General features: G+C 42.7%; 1 protein-coding gene across 1 annotated transcript; it reads right to left on the bottom strand.

Annotated features, from left to right (window-relative positions):
* Positions 1–1,817: 1,817 nt before the first annotated feature.
* TEX30 (testis expressed 30) lies at positions 1,818–8,912 on the bottom strand. The gene is made up of 5 exons (XM_010578308.1): positions 8,881–8,912; positions 6,586–6,816; positions 5,075–5,126; positions 3,359–3,564; positions 1,818–2,168 (listed from the first exon to the last, which is right to left on the bottom strand). Exons 1-5 carry the CDS (start codon positions 8,896–8,898, stop codon positions 1,995–1,997), a joined length of 681 nt encoding a protein of 226 aa, XP_010576610.1. The 5' UTR covers positions 8,899–8,912; the 3' UTR covers positions 1,818–1,994.
* Between the last annotated feature and the right edge of the window lie 8,801 nt (positions 8,913–17,713).

Below are 17,713 nucleotides of genomic sequence, written 5' to 3'. Positions count from 1 at the left end.
TGTGTTACTGTCCTGAGATACATTGGAAATGCAGATACTTTTTACTCATGCTTGTTACACTGAGTCTATTCACAAGTGTTCTGCAAAAAAGGGCAGGTAAGAATTTTAAATCTACCCCCCCACCCCATGTATCCAACCAAAGTAATCTTTTTCAGGCCATGACTTTGTTCCTCCTGAGAGAATTGGTATTCTCAAAGACAGTGATGTGGGGTTTATAATATATCTTTTTAACCTGAAGGGAAAATGCAGTGCTATTGGACAGTTCAGGAATATTAGATAAAACTTTTAAGTTCCATACAATTTTTCACAGCTGCTTTGTCTGTGAAACTCAGTCTCTTTGGCAATATGAAAAGAATTAAGTAGCACTGAACAGTGACTACTGAAACTAAACCAAACATTTTTTCAACAGTCTAGTCTTTTTAAAATAACCTGCTTTCCAGTGATACTAAGCAATTCAACTATTACTTTTGACCATATCAACATCATCCGAAAATGATCTATAGGTGAATTTAAAGTCACGTCTAAATCCATCAAATCCTAAAGTTAACGCATATGTTTCCAGTCCACAGTGAGGATTTATTTTCTCTGTAACACAGCCAGACAATTTAAAATTCATACAGCTTTTTTCTTTGCAAACATTTAGATGTGTGCTATGCTTATGAACATTACTGCTGGGCCATCAGCATTCTTGAGGCATCTTGTGAGAAACAACAGAAGAATATTGTATCATCTGATTAACATTTTTAACTTTCACCTGCCTATTATTTTTACTAGAGCAAAAGCAAGCCTAAGGAACGGTTTGTTTCATCGTGTGGTAAACAATATATGGTACAATTTAACCGTACTAACCTACAGTCTTGAACAGATTTTTTTATACAAAATAAAGCTCCCCGATCTAAGCACCTTACCAAAACATGACAGAAACCCTCTCGACTCACCAGGGCTGACCCGGCGTATGTTCACACCACATCTCCTCGCAAGACCATGGGAGTGCCGGGGACAGCACCACGGCAGAGTAGCACAACCGATCCAGGCCAGCCTCGGGGACTGTGCTTGTGGAATTTTGCACAGCAGTAGGTTTTCATTTCGAACAAACAGCATCAGTAGTACACTCAGAAATGAAAGGCACCTAAAGATTTGCTGTTAAATAGATTTTTTTTCCAATATATTACTTCAAGTATTAGTCAAAAGCATTTACTTAGTGTTGTGGCTTAACCCCAGCCAGCAACTAAGCACCACGCAGCCGCTCACTCACTCCCCCTCCATCCAGTGGGATGGGGGAGAAAATCGGAAAGAAGAAGTAAAACTCCTGGGTTGAGATAAGAACGGTTTAATAGAACAGAGAAGAAGAAACTAATAATGATAACACTAACAAAATGACAACAGTAGTAATAAAAGGATTGGAACGTACAAATGATGCGCAGGGCAATCGCTCACCACCTGCCGACCGACACCCAGCCAGTCCCCGAGCGGCGGTTCCCCACCCCCGCTTCCCAGTTCCTAAACTAGATGGGACGTCCCATGGTATGGAATACACTGTTGGCCAGTTTGGGTCAGGTGCCCTGGCTGGGCATGAGAAGCTGAAAAATCCTTGACTGTAGTCTAAACACTACTGAGCAACAACTGAAAACATCAGTGTTATCAACATTCTTCACATACTGAACTCAAAACATAGCGCTGTACCAGCTACTAGGAAGACAGTTAACTACATCCCAGCTGAAACCAGGACACTTAGTGGTCTCTATTTCTAAGTGTTGTATACAGTTATTTGCAGAGAAACACAGGAAACAGTGCTGCCATATTAAATATTTTGTAAATTTTTTCCTTCCTTTAAAAAGTTCTTTATTGTTTTGCATTTTTTTTCATTCATACAAAAAAAGTTTTATTTGCATTTACACTCAGACCTCTGAAAACACCTGTTTTAAAAAAACAACACCTCTCAGAAATAAACTAATCTGCCACATTTAGGAACAGCTAAATGAAGATACTGCAAATCATTCGTGCTCCAGTTCAATATTCTCTCTAAGCCAAGAAAAAACTTGGGCATTTATTTCTTCCATGACATCCTCTGTTGTCCGTCCTTTGACTGCCATCCCATGGTTTGCTTTACCAACCCAATGGATTTTCTTAGGGGCTTTCATTTTGCTTGCCACACCTTCTAGCAATTGCTATGGAGAAAATAAGAACGAAAAAGTTAGAGAATCTAACAACTGCTACAACTGGGCAACTCCTAGATGTCTCTTGCTTTGCCTGTGCAACGCGTAATAGGCAGCTCTTAAAAACAAGATGGATCTGCGTGCACATTAAAAACACCTTGATAGAAAAGATGTGATGATAACTGTATTCAGTCATGGAATTTGCTCAAAGGTTTGTCCTCACTCAAACACAGAAGAGCAGAAAATTAGAACTTCAAAAACTGCAAAGATCACAACTCCCTGCAGGCTCCTTCCCCACACTGACGAAGGAATCCACTTTGACTGCCAGGGAGTAGTACTAGCAATAAAATGACATAACTTCTTAACTCAGATTTGTCTACAGTGGCAGAGTAGCAATCCGATTCCCTAGAGACTGGCTTTGACTCCATTCAACTTTCTCAGCAAACAGATTTCAGAACCAGCTCAGAAAGCCTTAACGGTTTCCCTTTTAAGAGGGCACACCAAGGATCTGCCGGTTGCTAGCCTGACTTATTTTCGTGACGACAACTCACGAAAGCATTATGAACTCCTCAGAAACTGTCCAAGCATGGAAAATGCCAATTGCACGCACCCCCAAATTCAAGCTGAACTGTTCAAGAACAACAGATACCTATTTGCAAGAAAACAAGGCAGAAAAGCACTGTATTCTCATCTCTGCACACCTGTTCTTCATCTCTACAAAAATACCGCTTTCTACCACAGAAGTCTGACTTGTGGATAAAACTGCTTTGCTAGAAGAATTTGTCATGAAAATGTGATGAATGTGAAATTGGTAGCACAGCAGTGTTTGCGTTTGTAACCTGAAATGGTTAAAACAGAATAGCAAATAACTTGCTCCTTCCATAGGCCGCTTTTAATTTGTACAATCCTATCAAAAAAGACATTACATTTAAATCAGCAGTATTTTAGTAGCCCAAAGATGAGTTTGCTTAAGTGGATGATTAAGCACAATGCAGAAGTTGTAAGCAGTGAAAGAAAGCACCACCAGGCTTCCTCATGTCTGATGAAGTTTCCTACCCAAGGCTTCCTTCTGAAGATACATATATATTTAGATAAGGCTGTCAATCAAAGTCACAGCTGTGTATACCAGTGCAGACATCACTCAGACTCATACCTATTCCTCCATACTGCCCCTTCATAGCAGGATTTACAAAGGTACTCACTTTTTCACACATTTCATCTGCTGATCCCGAGACAAACAGCACTGGACACCTTATGAATAATAGATCTTCATCCCGTAGCTTGGACTGAAGTTTTGGTCGATGCAACGGGTAAGATAAACATATTAGACCTTGAATGAAGTCATCATCATCATCCTGGCTAAGCTGACGTATCACAGAGGCAGCAGCTCGTGAGCCCATGGAACGGCCTTTCTCACATGTTAAAATAAAGGAAAAAAGGGTATCTGCTTCTGTCACCTCGCCTACATTCTGTTCAAGTAAACAACTCCTAAAAACAATCCAACTGAGTGTATTTCAGCGTACCACTAGTACAAAATGCCAGGCATGCTTTTATTCATCTACTCCATGAAAAATATTAATCGTAATTTCAACATTTTCTGCTAAAATATTTGCCTGGTTATATTATGATTTCACATCCCCATTTAAAAAAGAAGGGGAAAAAAAAAAACCAAAACATAAACAGAGAGGGTTCCTTTGCAATACTGGAAGAACAACAGCCCATCCTGGGGGCAGGGGGAAGAGAGGGACAGGTCCTATGCTCCAGAGCCTTGAAATTCGAGATAGCAATGCTGTTATTATCTTGGATAATTTTTTTCATGCAACCTTAATCTGCTCAAATTAATAACAAAGTTTTATGCGCCTTACTTCCAAAACAAACCCAGCAGGTGTTTATGCACACCTCAAACTTCAGCCTGGGAGTAAAAGTAGAAGGGCAGAAAAAAAAAACAACAAAGTGTGAACATGTAGCATGAGGTCAGCCAGTAACAGCAAGGGGATATCAAAATATCTCCTCAAAGAGGAGGCACATGAGTTGACAATGCTCTGTAATTGAGTGTTGGAAGTGGCCAATTCCAGTGGGATTAACTTGCATCAGCGCAGATTTGGTTTCACTTAGTCAGAGAACATTCAGAGTTTCCCGTATCAAGTTATTCCTAATCACACCCATCTACTTCCCTTTTCACATAACAGATCTGATTTTTTTTATCTGCCACTAGGTTTTATCTACCAAAACCTGTTTGGGGAAAATGGTTTTCCATTTACCAGTAACCAGAACTCTTCAAGACCTGCAGTTAAAAAGCACACATGGATTATCACAGATCTCATGCCCTGTCACTTACAAGTGACAAGGAAGTTTTCTCCCAAAGTACCTGGAAAACAAGGTCTATTGCTCTTTCCTTCCTCCTTCTGGAGTGAGATCTGTGGCATCACGAGGAGGGCGAACGGGTCTAGACAGCTGTGCTCCCAAGAGAATCCGATGAAAGCGGCAGGCTGGGTGTTCCCATTTGTGACCCGACCAGCAGTGCCACCGGAGAGCTGAGCTGCACACCCGTCCTGCACAGCCACCGGCTACAGGGCTGGTTGCATTCAGACACCCCAAATGCAGATCTCTAAGTGGGCTTGGCACCTACGTTCCCACAGCAGTCATGGACTGCTAATCAATTAATGAAGGTCACAGAGCATTCAACTGTCAGCAGATAGCTGAATTGCTCTCCCTAGGCCATACTAGCAGGAGTTTATTCCACTTGCTCCCACGTTAGACTGCAAGCTTTCAGTGCCCACCTCAAACTGAAGCCTGTCATCCCCATCTGTTCATTCACTTCTTACCAAAGTGGGATAGACTTCAAAAATGGAGTAGTTACAGACTTCTATCATTAGAGGCAGTATAAGAGAGAAAATTATAGATAATAAAAACAATACCTGCAAGGAAGACACCCAAAAGTTTATAATCATCAGAAAGCTTTAAGTATTCCTAAAGAAATAAGATAAAGAGAAGCATTACAAGTCAGAATTAAGACAGCTGGGAGGGTGGGGATTTTTTTGTTTATAGCTACCAAACACAAGATGGGAAGCTCTTTCAGTACTGCAGGTTAAACAAAAGAACAGATACATACAAGTTGCTCTCTTGTTTTTTCACACAAATGTTTTCATAACATTTTGCAGCAACAACATAATGAACACAAGCAATTTCACATTAGCTCTCAGCAAAATACCAGATGCCCTATCAAGTTACCAAAACATTAAAGATTACTGTGTATCAACTTAGTTATAGTGACAGACAGCTGCACTCTTAGCCCATCAAAAGGCAAAACAAGTTAGCAAAAATGCCCTTCACTGAGGTCACATATTCCCAACAAAAAGTTTAAGACAGTTATGTCTGACAGAAGAGATAAAATTCAGCAACGAATTTTTCAGTCTTGAGGAGATAACTAATCAGATGCTATCTTAGCAGAGGCCTTTACATTACTTTTACACAGCAGCATATTAACATAAACTCACAACATTATGCTTCTTCAAAAAAGAATGGAGAACAGATCCACATTAAAGCTAGCAAAGTCTAACTTCAAATTAATGTACATATAATCACAATAACATCATACAAATTAATTCCTTAAGAACTGGGCTTAGTCCCCCTATAAAAATGTCTGATGCTCAATGCAAAGTGCTCAAGCTACCTTCACATGCCCCAGTAAAAGTAGCTAGATGATCAGAAGAAAATTTTCACTCCTTCCTACACACTCCAGAACAGGAAGATACTCTAAGCTGATACTATTATAACAAAAGGTTACTCATTTTAACAAAACCTAGGTACATAAGAACATCTTAAATAATGTAGCAGCAGCAGAAAGAGATAAGCACAGGCATATAACAGTTTAAACTGATTCTGAAATCAAAGACTGTTTTGGTTCCAGGGCTCTCATATGCTACTCCCAATCTCTTTTCTTCAACTCCTCCTACGACCCAGAGTCCCCTACTCTTTCCCCAAAGTCTTGTTCTCCCAGCTGCCAGAGACCCAGTGCAATTCTCAGGTCAGCTGCTTTCCTCTCAAAACCACTCCCAAAGCTGTATCCCTTAATCCCCCTCCCCTCACCAAGCCCTCCCAGAACACCTACCTCTTGTTTCCATCCTAAATACTTTCATTTTTTCAAGCTGTAAGTTTTCCCACAAAACACCCTTGCTTTCTTCACATCCTTCTCTGAAGCTTTTCTTTCTCTCCCTGAACTCAAACCCACATACTTGCTGCAGCTGTTCCAGCTACTGCCCATATAAAAATTGCTCCTGCTGTTTCTGTTCACAGACAGTGCTCCATTTCACTAACCGTCACTTCTAATTTTCCCATTGTTGCTTGACTAATCTGTGGTCACAATTTAAGAAACCCAGAAGAAGACATCCATGGATCTAAGCTTTGGCAGAATTTGGTCACTTCTTACCACAACTGTTTTGAAGGCCTTAGTCCTATAGGCAATGTTAAGGCCTTTACAAGTAAATCGCAGGCACAGAACTCCATGGGATGCAAGATAAGCTGCCAAAGACACTAAATGAGGGAAATTCATATCTCCTCCAGCTCCATGGGTAAGAATCACTCCATATGTTGATTTCTTCTTTGGGACAGAAAAGATAGCATCAAGGTATTTGTTTCCAAAAGGTATTTTCACTTTAACCTAGAAATGAAACAAAAAACAATATAATAAAAAAAAGTAAAGAAAGAAAGCATTTTCCCAGTCCACACCTTATGATGAAGAAAAATCAGACAATTTAGAAAGAAACCAAAATTGCACGTCCACTTTTATTCCTTCTGTTTAAGAGTACTAAATGAGAAACTCTACCTCTGGCTCAAAGATTTTCCATGCAATAATGGGCAAGTCACCTTATTGGTCCACACCTTATTTTCTTCATTAGAAAATGAAGTGTCCCTAGCTTCAAAGGATGCCTCAAGGCATAAACTGATATGTTTCTTACCTTCTCTATATATCTATATCTAGCTATTTAAGAGCTAACTGCCATAATTGACTTGAATATTAAGTCTTCCACAGTAAGAAAAATTAACTCTTCTGTAAGACTTGTTCCCCAGGGCTCGGTGTTGGGGCTGGTTCCGTTTAATATCTTTATCAATGATCTAGACAAGGGGATCGAGTGCACCCTCAGCAAGTTTGCAGATGACACCAAGTTCGGAGGGAGGGTTGATCTGCTCAAGGGTAGGAAGGGTCTACAGAGGGATCTGGACAGGCTGGATCAATGGGCCGAGGCCAATCGTATGAGGTTCAACAAGTCCAAGTGCCAGGTCCTGCACTTGGGTCACAACAACCCCACGCAGCGCTACAGGCTTGGGGAAGAGTGGCTGGAAAGCTGCCCGGTGGAAAAGGACCTGGGGGTGCTGGTCGACAGCCGGCTGGATATGAGCCAGCAGTGTGCCCAGGTGGCCAAGAAGGCCAACGGCATCCTGGCCTGTATCAGAAATGGTGTGGCCAGCAGGAGCAGGGAGGTGATCATCCCCTGTACTGGGCACTGGTGAGGCCGCACCTCGAGTCCTGTGTTCAGTTTTGGGCCCCTCGCTACAGGAAAGACATTGAGTTGTTGGAGCGTGTCCAGAGAAGGGCAACCAAGCTGGTGAAGGGTCTGGAGAACAAGTCCTATGAGGAGCAGCTGAGGGAACTGGGGCTGTTCAGCCTGGAGAAGGAGGCTGAGGGGAGACCTGATCGCCCTCTACAGCTGCCTGAAAGGAGGTTGTAGTGAGGTGGGTGCTGGTCTCTTCTGTCAGGTGGCTGGAGATAGGAGAGGAAATGGCCTCGAGTTGCACCAGGGGAGGTTTAGGTTGGATATTAGGAAAAATTTCTTTACTGAGAGGGTTGTCAGGTATTGGAACAGGCTGCCCAGTGAAGTGGTTGAGTCACCATCCCTGGAGGTATTCAAAAAGTGCATAGACAAGGCACTCCAGAACATGGTTTAGTGGGCATGGTTGATGGTTGGACTCGATGATCTTGAAGGTCTTTTCCAACCTAAATGATTCTATGACTTAAAAATAAGTAAGAAATATGAACTCTTCTATAATTACTGTTTCCTATAGTGGAAAAAGTATTTTTATCTCCCATCTGTCACAGACATTATTAAAATAAAAGAATTAAGGAAGCCCCTAAACATTTATTACAACCAAATTACTTTGGGTCTGTAGAGCCATATAGAGTATATAGTATTAAGAGAAGCCCATGCTGGCAGCAACTGTTTAATCTTGTAGCTGTAGAATCCACGTACAAGCATGATTACATGGCAGAAAGACCAAAACGGAGTATTAGGAAAAATGGATCTGAATACACTAGCTTTAGGTATTACGCGCAACTATAAGAAGAAAAACCCCACCGGAATGACTTTTTTCATGAGGTGATGGCAGATGTCACGAGACGCATATTTCAGCTCTGTCTATAATCGATATAGCCGGCGTTGAGCTGGAGCCGCTGCCCCTACAGCCCCTGCCCAGCTGAAGCGAGCGGGGGATGCCAGGCAGGGGACTTCAGCCCCGGAACGGCCGGAGCCGCCTCAGCGCAGACAGCCGGCCAGAGGGAGGCTCAGCCGGACCAACGGCCGCCTTCACCCCGCTCCCGGCCGGCCCCCTCCCCACCTCCGGCGGCTCCTCACAGGGGAACGGCTGCCGCCGCGGTACCTCACGCAGCCAGGAGCAAAAAGCGCGGGCTGAGGGGAGAACGGGATGAGGAGGAGGAGGGCGGCCATACCTCTGCCCGCCCGCTCATCCCGCCGCCGGGGCCGTGACGTCACGCGAGCGACAGCCCTCCGCTTGAGGAAACCTCCCCGGAGGAGGGGCGGGGGGGCGGGGTTAGCTGGCTGCCGCGGTGTTTGATTGGCCCACAGGGGCGCGGGGCCCCGCCCCGAAGTGCGGAGCGAAGTAGCCGGCCTGCGCGGGGGCTTCAGGGGGAGAAAATGGCGGCGGCGGGGGTGGGGGGGCGGGGTGGGGGGGGGGGGGAGCGGTTCGCAGCCGGCTCGGTCTGGGCTACCGGTACCGGTACCGGCAGGTGTTAGCTGAAGGCGGGAATTTTGAGCGGGGATTGGGTTGAGCCGTGTGGGGAGGCACCTCTGAAGTAGCCCTCAGAGGCCGCGTCCGGGCGGGGTGGGGAAGCATCGGCAGCGCCCGAACCTCCCCGGCTTCTCCCCACTGAGGCGGTTAAGTGCTGCTGTCAGTTGGGTGTCCGGAGAGACAGCAGGCGGGTTCTCTGGCACACCGGGCCTGCGTGGTGTTCACAGACAGGAGAGCGAGCCTGCGTGGCCCGGCATGGCCCGGGCCGTGCTTTACTGCACAATAATAAAACCTTGTGTGTTCAAAACGCAGCCTTAAACTGACGGACAGCGGCACCAATACTCTACTACAGCGCTTGCAGTATTTATATACCAGCTGTTTCACAGATAGGTCAAAAGAATTTTTTCTAAAAGCCCCTGTGGCAAGGTATTTAGTCAGAGATCACGTTTTCTTCCACTGTCAGCGTATAAGACTCATATAAATTAGGATACTCTATTACTTAGCTGATTGAGGATGCCATCAGCAAGCGGAACTTTGTTTTTCTGGTGTTCACCTGCTGGAAAATAAGCACATGTGCTGGCTTGCACTCCAAGCGCCCTGCTGTCGCTCCGCCGGCTGGATATTGTCAAACGCTGGCATCCAAATACCGCAGGCTTCCGAAAGGCGAACCTGGCAGGCCAGCTCGGATGTACCCACCCAAATTCCCAGCCCAGGCATTGTTATCGTAAAATGTAAGTGTTAAGGGCAGAAGCGGAGAAGTTCGGCTGTAGTCGAGCTGAAAAAGACAGCGTTATTTGTCTAAACTACTACCTTGCCTAAAAAACATCAAGCTAAAGTGAGATGCGGAAGCCTAAAGCTGCGTGAAAGGCGCCAGCGCAGACTGCATGAGTTGTACGCCTTTCGCTGGGAGCCGGACTGCAGGCGGTGTTGAGGCAGCGGTTCCTCGAGCTGTAGCTCACATTTGGGGAGTCCAGCAGGCAAGGGGAAAGCCAATGCTTCAGAGTAATACCAGATTGACTTATCTTGGGTGGAGATCACACTATTCCAATTAATACTCAATGCCAATTAAGCCTTTATAAATGAGATGCTTAGCAAAAGAGAAGATTTGTTACCCTGAAGCAGTTACAACCCCAGCCCCAATTCAGAGCACAGGAATGCAAGGAAGAAGAAAGAGAGTTAAGAAAAACTTCATGTTAATTTTCTAGTTTTTTCTTCTTCATTGCTTTCTTTCCTATACTTAATGGATGCTTACCTTCTCTGGTATAGTTTATATTTTTGGTGGTGTTCTGCTTCTTTCTGGGTCTGATTTTTGAATTCTCTCTTTTCTTTTTTTTTAAAATTATAGTGGCCCAAGTATTGCTAATATGTCAAAGGCTAGGAACTTTAGATATAAATATACATATTAGATTCCAACTTACAGGTATATTTTTTATGATGGATAAATTCTGGTGTTATGAATTTCTGCATATGTAATGAAATCTGTTGATTTAAGTGTGAAGGAATTGGGCTTTTTTATTTTGCAACATGAGGCAACTCTGATATCCAGCAACTCAAAATTAGGTTTCTGTGGTTTTAGGGGGACATTTAAGTAGATCTGGTTGATTTTCAAGTGAGCTGAGTAACTCTTCTGAAATCCAGAAGTATCCACTGCCAGGAGTCATTAAAAATCATAATGCTTTTCTTGACATGCTCAAATACAAATTAAGACTCTAAGTTTAAGCTCCTGTCTCTGAAAATACCGTTTATAAATATTTTCTGAACTTCTGAGTTAATGTTTTTAATTAAACATCTAAGAAAACATGATTTCTTAAGATGCATGGCATAATTTTATAACTTCAAACTTACATCAGTCTTGGAAGTAGAATTTTATTCTGGAAAAAATATATGGTGCATAATAATCTGAATTTGTCATCAGTTATTAAAATTATGAAAGGTATGTGATCTGACATGTCTCAACAAGAATATATGTTGTGTGTTTTAATAACCTATACACTGCTGTAAGCACCTCTGACAGATTTGATACGCAAAAGACAGCTGGGTTTGAAGAAACAGTGGCTGTTTATCAAAGAATGACATTATCCCCAATCTAAACTTGGGACCTGTTAACTTTCAGTAGCACATCAGACAATCCCTGTTCTTTTCCTTGGATTATAAATACAGCTTTTCATACCAGAGACTTAGATTTATATGCAATAGGAACAACAGAGATGACCTTTCCCACTAATCTTGTGTCAGAACAGATTTGTTTAGGAAAATGTATAAAAATAATTATAAAAGCATAAAGTAATACAGGTTTTTTCCTGTATTTCAGTGCAAAATAACTAAAGGCTGAAGGGCATGGAGATCAGAAACAGACAATTTTTTTCTTTTCTTAAACTTTTTAATAAAAGACCATCAAAATTTGTTTTGTTTTGTTTTAGGCTGGAGACATACATATTTGCTTTAAAAGTTCAGCTCTTACTCTAAATTAGAAACTTGTCCTTTGACCAAGACCCTTCATTTTTAATTTTCCTGAGGATGTGGATACACAGCAACACGTGCACATGTTGTGTGCACAGGTATCAAAAGCACCTTTACTAATTTTCTGAAAGTGATCAGCAAGCTATTATTTGATAGCCAGTATAGTTTCCTGAGTTAAAAAGTAGTGATATGCATAACGCTGGCTAATTTTTAACTATTGTATCATACTTCTTGAGGGTCTGAAAAGATTTTGAGGTCCTCTGTGAAAGAAGTGATGGGCAGGCAATAAGCAGCACCACTATAGCATGCAGAAAAACACAGGATTTTAGCGTGGTGTGTGTAAATCCCCATGTCTTCATGATGAGCTGGAGAACTTGGCTGTTTGCATTGGATGACTTTCTCCAGGAAGGGTGAAGGAGCAAGCCAGATGCTCACATTCTGCAGATACGGACGTCGACCACCAGCGAGGTCAGAAACTCTTGGCTGTAGCTTCCCTTGGGACCTTAGGCTAGTCAGAAGGTGAATTACTCAAACCAAACTGAAACCATTTCTATTAGTGGTAATTCTGTCATTCAGTCTGATAAAATGTATTTATTAGGGGATCTGTTCATTTAACATTGATAACAGTGTTGTTGTTTTATTATTCTAGCTTTTCCTGTGGTCTCGGCTTTCTCCCTGTGTCTGTCCATCATTAATTAGCCTATTCAGACTGCAATATATCAGTAACACGCTTACTGTAATGTGCATTTGTTAGATACTGATTTTTATGAAACTATGACATGTACAAAGAACTGGTGTCTTTTGTAGCGTTATATCGGTCACAAACTCTGGGAGCACAGATAACATCAGGTAACAAATGTGCAATGCACAAAAAGTTTCCCTTTCAAACTGCACGAAGGTCTTTGGGAACATTTCTGGCTTTGTAATTGTCGTGCTAAATGGAAGGTCCTTGCTTTAATTAAGGAAGGTGTCATCATAACGTGTGCTTCTGGATGGCAACTTTTGGATGCTATACATTTCTCAGGGTCTTTGTTAGGGATTTTGTATTCCCTCATTGTTCTGGATAAATGCAACCGCTCTTGTTTTCCAGTGGCAGCTGTTACAATTCATTTGTGTGCTGGGACTGCATGGGGGACTGCTGGCAGGAGGTCGCTCTGGCTATTCTCTCCCTTTGGCTAATGGTGAACTGACCCGGCCAGGAGCCAGTGGAACAAACCTTTCTGCTCCCGCTGCTGCAAGGAAAGAATTAATAGTTTTGGCATGTTTGTACAATCTTTGAGTGCTGAACTCAATTCCGTGTATGGTTTCACTCTGAAGGTTCACTCTGTTTCTATCTTTTGCTTCTTCAGAAGATTAGCATGGTTAGGGATGATAAAGAACTTTATTGCCCCTGCTAGGATTACCATTATTGTGAACATTGTGTTAAGATCTGAGACTCTTTAACATTTAATTCTTGGTCTAAAACTGATATCCTCTGCAGTCATGTTATCAGTCATCCAAGTGAGTTACTTACCTGGAGATTATTGCTATTTATAAACACAGTGTTACAGCCCCTAAATACGGGAACTCAGTACATTTTGCATCTTGTTGCAAGCTCCTAGGCCATTTTCGCTTCCATTAATAAATTGATTCATTCTAAGATGCAGAAAATGACATTGCACCTCTCTTTACCTTTAACTCACACAGATTCACACAAATTAGAACAGGAAGGCCTTTGTTTATCCATAAGTTGTCAGAGCATGGGCAACTGCAGAGTAACCCTGAGGCTCTGCAGATGTCTGTCGTACCTTCCTCAGTTATCATTCCTCCAGGTCATTTCTTTCATTTATGCAGATGTTTGCTTTCTAACCATGTTCTCCAAAGCATTCCAGCAATCCCACTCAGCCTCACATTATCTGTACGTTTAAAAGTACATTATCTACTCTGTAATCCAAGATATTTCTAGACGTAGTAAATTTCAGAAATGAGCACATGGAACTCTCTTTGATTTATTCTTCTGTTCCGATAGAATTCCACTGGCATCAGTGAGAAGTGTTTTCTGGCCTTGCACGTGTGCTGTTGGAAGTTTAATTTACGTTACAATTCTCTAGTCCGACAGAAGCAGTGGCAAAGTTCACTAAAGCCTGTTGAGGATTTCTTGGCTGGGCAAAGGCATGTGAGCAATCCAGCCGTTATGTGGGAACGAAGCACAAGTTTACAAAATACTGGAGCAGACAAGGACGCTGTGTCCTTGTACGCTGGGAAAAAGGAAGATAAGAAGAGCCTGACAACACCTGGATGCTGAAGAATGAGATCAGCAACTGCTGGACACCTCGTGAAGAAGTTTGCGCAGCCAATAGAGAATAAGATAGTGCCGCGTGAAACGGGGTATCGTACCAATTAGAGTATTGTATAAGGCGCGTGGACATAGAAGCTTAGCCAATAATAACGTTATAGCTAGCGCGTGCTATCACCTTTTTTCTATATAAACCCTGTAAAACCCTGTGATAAAGGAGAACGACCATACTCGTATTGAGACTCCATTGTTACTCCAGGACCGTCTTCCCACTCCGACAAAAGCCAACATCTGCTGCTGCTCAAAAAATCTGCTACACTGGGATAGAAGGAAAAAATAATTTGGTTTGATACAATTTAGCAAATCCATTCTGGATACCCATCTTTAAGTAGATTTCAGTGTACACAAAGAGTGTGTATCTGCTTTAATAGTGCCTAGGAACTGAAGTTAAACTGAAAGGTCTGATTATTGGCTTCTCCTTATTTTCCTCTTTTAATTTACACATTGTCATGAATTTACATATGTAACAGAACCTAGTTTGCTACCAGCTATACACTTTTGAATATAAACATCCATACCCATCCATACACACGTGCACACTAGAAGTGTTAGCAAGCAAGGAAACAAGTCTGTAAATGTCTGAGGACTGATGGATGTGGCCATGGGTGGCCCCAGGCAGAATTTTTAAAAGTATTGGTACTGCTCAGAGCCATCTTCTAGCTCACAGTGTGCCCAAAGGACAGTTCAGACATCACCTAACTGTGCTCGATGAGTCTTAGATGGGGGAATGCTTACATGGCTATTGCCAGCTATTTTAAATCCTCCTGGTGCCATGCAAACCTACACTCACTGCTCTGCAAACTAGTGAATTCATCTGGGTGCGTGTGCTCCATATATCAGTGCCTTCAGGAGTTAGCATCTTGCTGCACTTGGTAATCCAAGTAGGTGGGCATTCTTGAAATCTTGCATTTGGTGCCATAGCTAAAACAAATATGAGCATATCTGGAGAGATGACATTTGTCTTGGACTCAAGTATCATTGGCACAAATCTCTTTATTTACAAGACCTGCTCCTCTGAGCGCAGGAGGAATCAACTGTAGAGAGATGATGTCCTGCCTTACGGCCCGCCTGTGTTCCCCCAGCCATGTCGCTAGCTGAAAAGCCTTTCCTTTACCCTTTTCTTGGGTCCTTGTATCCATACTCTCTCAACTGAGCAGAAGCTCCCCACTTTCTGTTTCTGTATACTGTATTTTTTTCGATCATCTCAGCTGTCCTATATTCACCCTCCTTTCTTTTCCTCCATCTCCCTCCCAAGGAAAGGCCAGCCAGAAACAATGTTGTTCAGGAGCTTCCAATCCCAATCAGGTGTACTGTCACCTCAGTTCTTGCAAGTGTGCTCTGCAGTTTTGGCTGTAAAATTTACAGAAGGGACGCGTTGAAACTTGAACATATGGTGACCAAACTAAGAACGCTCTTTGAATAGGGTTGAAAGACCTGCTCTGACTATGCTGGTTTTTTTTCTTGTGCTGCAGTCAGTCAGCTGGAACTCAGCTGAAATTAATGGATCAGAGCTGTTATGAAATTGTATAGGAATGGCTCTTGCAGCCATTGCAAAGACTTTGATAGGCCGGAAGAGAAGATTTGGGAATGGTGCAGGTAGTAACACATTGTACATGTGACTCATTTAAAATCCAGATTTTAAATAAAGCTGAGCCTCATAAGAGCCTCTCTGATACACCATTAAAGGTGTCCTGACCTATTTCTTCTCTGAGCTTCTTGCTACGTGGTTAACCATGTCAGGTATCCTGACCTCCACTTGAAGTTACGGGTTGCATGTTACAAAATCTGCCTTTCTTTTACAAGGACTTGTTTATTGCCAAGTGGAAAATCTTCCACAAGATGCTGCAAGGGCTACAAATTACCAGAGTCCATGTGACAGCCTTTAGCCCCAGACGCGTTTGGCACTTCTTTTCTCAGCACTTGTAAATCAATAGATTATATGGCGCGAATAAGTTTAGAAGAAAGATGAAGCACAGGGCTTCATCCACGGTGAGTACTTCCAAGCTCCTGTAGGATTACATGGCTTTTATTTATGTGGGACTGGTCATCCCAGTTTTAACCTTTGAACTTCTGGACATGCAGCCTTGCCTTGATCACCTCCACAAGCAAAGCCCAATTGTTTACTTTGGAGATTGGATCTAAGATCACAGGTCTTTCACATGTCCGTTCCTCGTTAGATGAAAAATAACCACAAAAAAAAAAAAAAAAGCTCATTGCACTTTAGCCTTCTGGGAAAACGCTAAGGATAGTAACATTATACTCAGAAGTTGGAGGACTCATTTCTGTAGGGAATTCGTAGGTCTTTGCCAACGGCAGCAAATCAGACTGAGGATGTCTGAGCAATGACATCAGGCACACCGTCCCTGGAGTCAAAGGCAAGTTGGTGATAACGTCAGAAGGAGACAGGCTTGGCAAAGTGCATCACTCCGATGCCAGCTTGCGCCGGTGCCCGCAGCGAGGTTTTGGCCTTGAGCTTTATAGCGTGATGGACAGGGGCAGGGCTAATGAAAGGGGTGGTGAAAAGGGGACCTAGGGAAAGATATCCGCAGGATGGAATTTATGGTGCTATTTGTTTTGTGATTTAATTGCTGCTTTCAGTCCTTCCAATTTTTTACACTCCAAAGGGAATATTTGCTCCCTGTGGTTTTTCTTTTGATTTTGGTTTTGTGGGTTGTTGGGTTTTTTTTTTTGGGTTTGGGTTTTTGGGGTTTTTTTTTTCCCCAAAGGGAATAACTGCAGGGTTTCTAAGCAGTGAGTTTAGAATTTTGACCCTTATAATGAATCACTTCCAGATTAAGGGAGATCTATCAACCCTCCGTTTGGATCAAGATTAGATTTAGCCCAGTGTTGTACTCTGGCCAAATCAGTCTCAGGACTCAGTGATGGCAAACTGTGTTTATAAACTTGTCATTCTCTTGGATGTTCCGTTCACTTTGAGCTCTTGGCCTCGTCCAAATGCTGGACTGAGATTATATGCCCTCATGTGGTCTGTACGCTGTCTAAACCAAAAGTCAGGTATGAATTTGTATCAGCAAAGAAGGAGGTCAGATCAGTTGATCGGTGAGATCAGTCAGTTGATTTGTCAAAGAAGAGTTGAAAGAAACTCGTGGTTTTGCATCAATTTTGTATCAATCCTTCAATCTATTAAAATTCTTAAAATCTTTCTTTCAATATAGATTAGTGGGATGCCACAGATGGAGATGCAGCAGAAATGTATCTCAGTAGATACTCTGACATCACTGCAGTTCAATATCTTTTAAGGGGTAGGGCATTTTCCTAGGACCATAAAAATGAGAGAATCGGAAACCAGCAATGTCATCTAGTCCTATCCCTGCCAGCGCAACATTGTATGGCATTCGCGGTGGTAGCTGTCGGGAACTTTGAAGACCACATTACGGCAACAGTCCTTGTGTTTGCAGTGACACAGCCCCAAAGAGTGGAAGGAAGAGGCAGTGCCAGTACAAACACACCAGGTGATCTGTTTAGTCCCTTCAGCCCTCTCACTCCCTGTAAATTTATACCTATATTAAAGAATAACATTAACATCAGATGTTTGTCTTCTCCCCCTCTGCCTAGGGGAAGTGTGTGACCAACCGTGTATCTTCTTCTGAAATGGATTGCTTGTTTTCTCTTTGCACACACTGTGCAGATTAGTGCATGTTTATTTTAACGTTCATATGACAAAGTGTTTATGTGCAAAGTTCCAGTCCCAGGGCTTGCCTGTATAATCCTGAACACT

Source organism: Haliaeetus leucocephalus, unplaced genomic scaffold (assembly GCF_000737465.1).
Source record: "Haliaeetus leucocephalus isolate CR32 unplaced genomic scaffold, Haliaeetus_leucocephalus-4.0 Scaffold626, whole genome shotgun sequence".
NCBI lineage: Eukaryota > Metazoa > Chordata > Aves > Accipitriformes > Accipitridae > Haliaeetus > Haliaeetus leucocephalus.
The sequence above is the reverse complement of the archived record's forward strand: the minus strand, read 5'-3'. Positions and strand labels throughout refer to the sequence as shown.

Excerpts from the sequence above, each read along its gene's own strand:
- TEX30 (XM_010578308.1), bottom strand. Across the intron at positions 5,127-6,585 it reads AGGCCTTCAAAACAGTTGTG|GAATACTTAAAGCTTTCTGA; the intron begins GTAAGAAGTGAC and ends TTATTTCTTTAG. Across the intron at positions 3,565-5,074 it reads TTTGGGTGTCTTCCTTGCAG|GCCGTTCCATGGGCTCACGA; the intron begins GTATTGTTTTTA and ends CATGTGAGAAAG.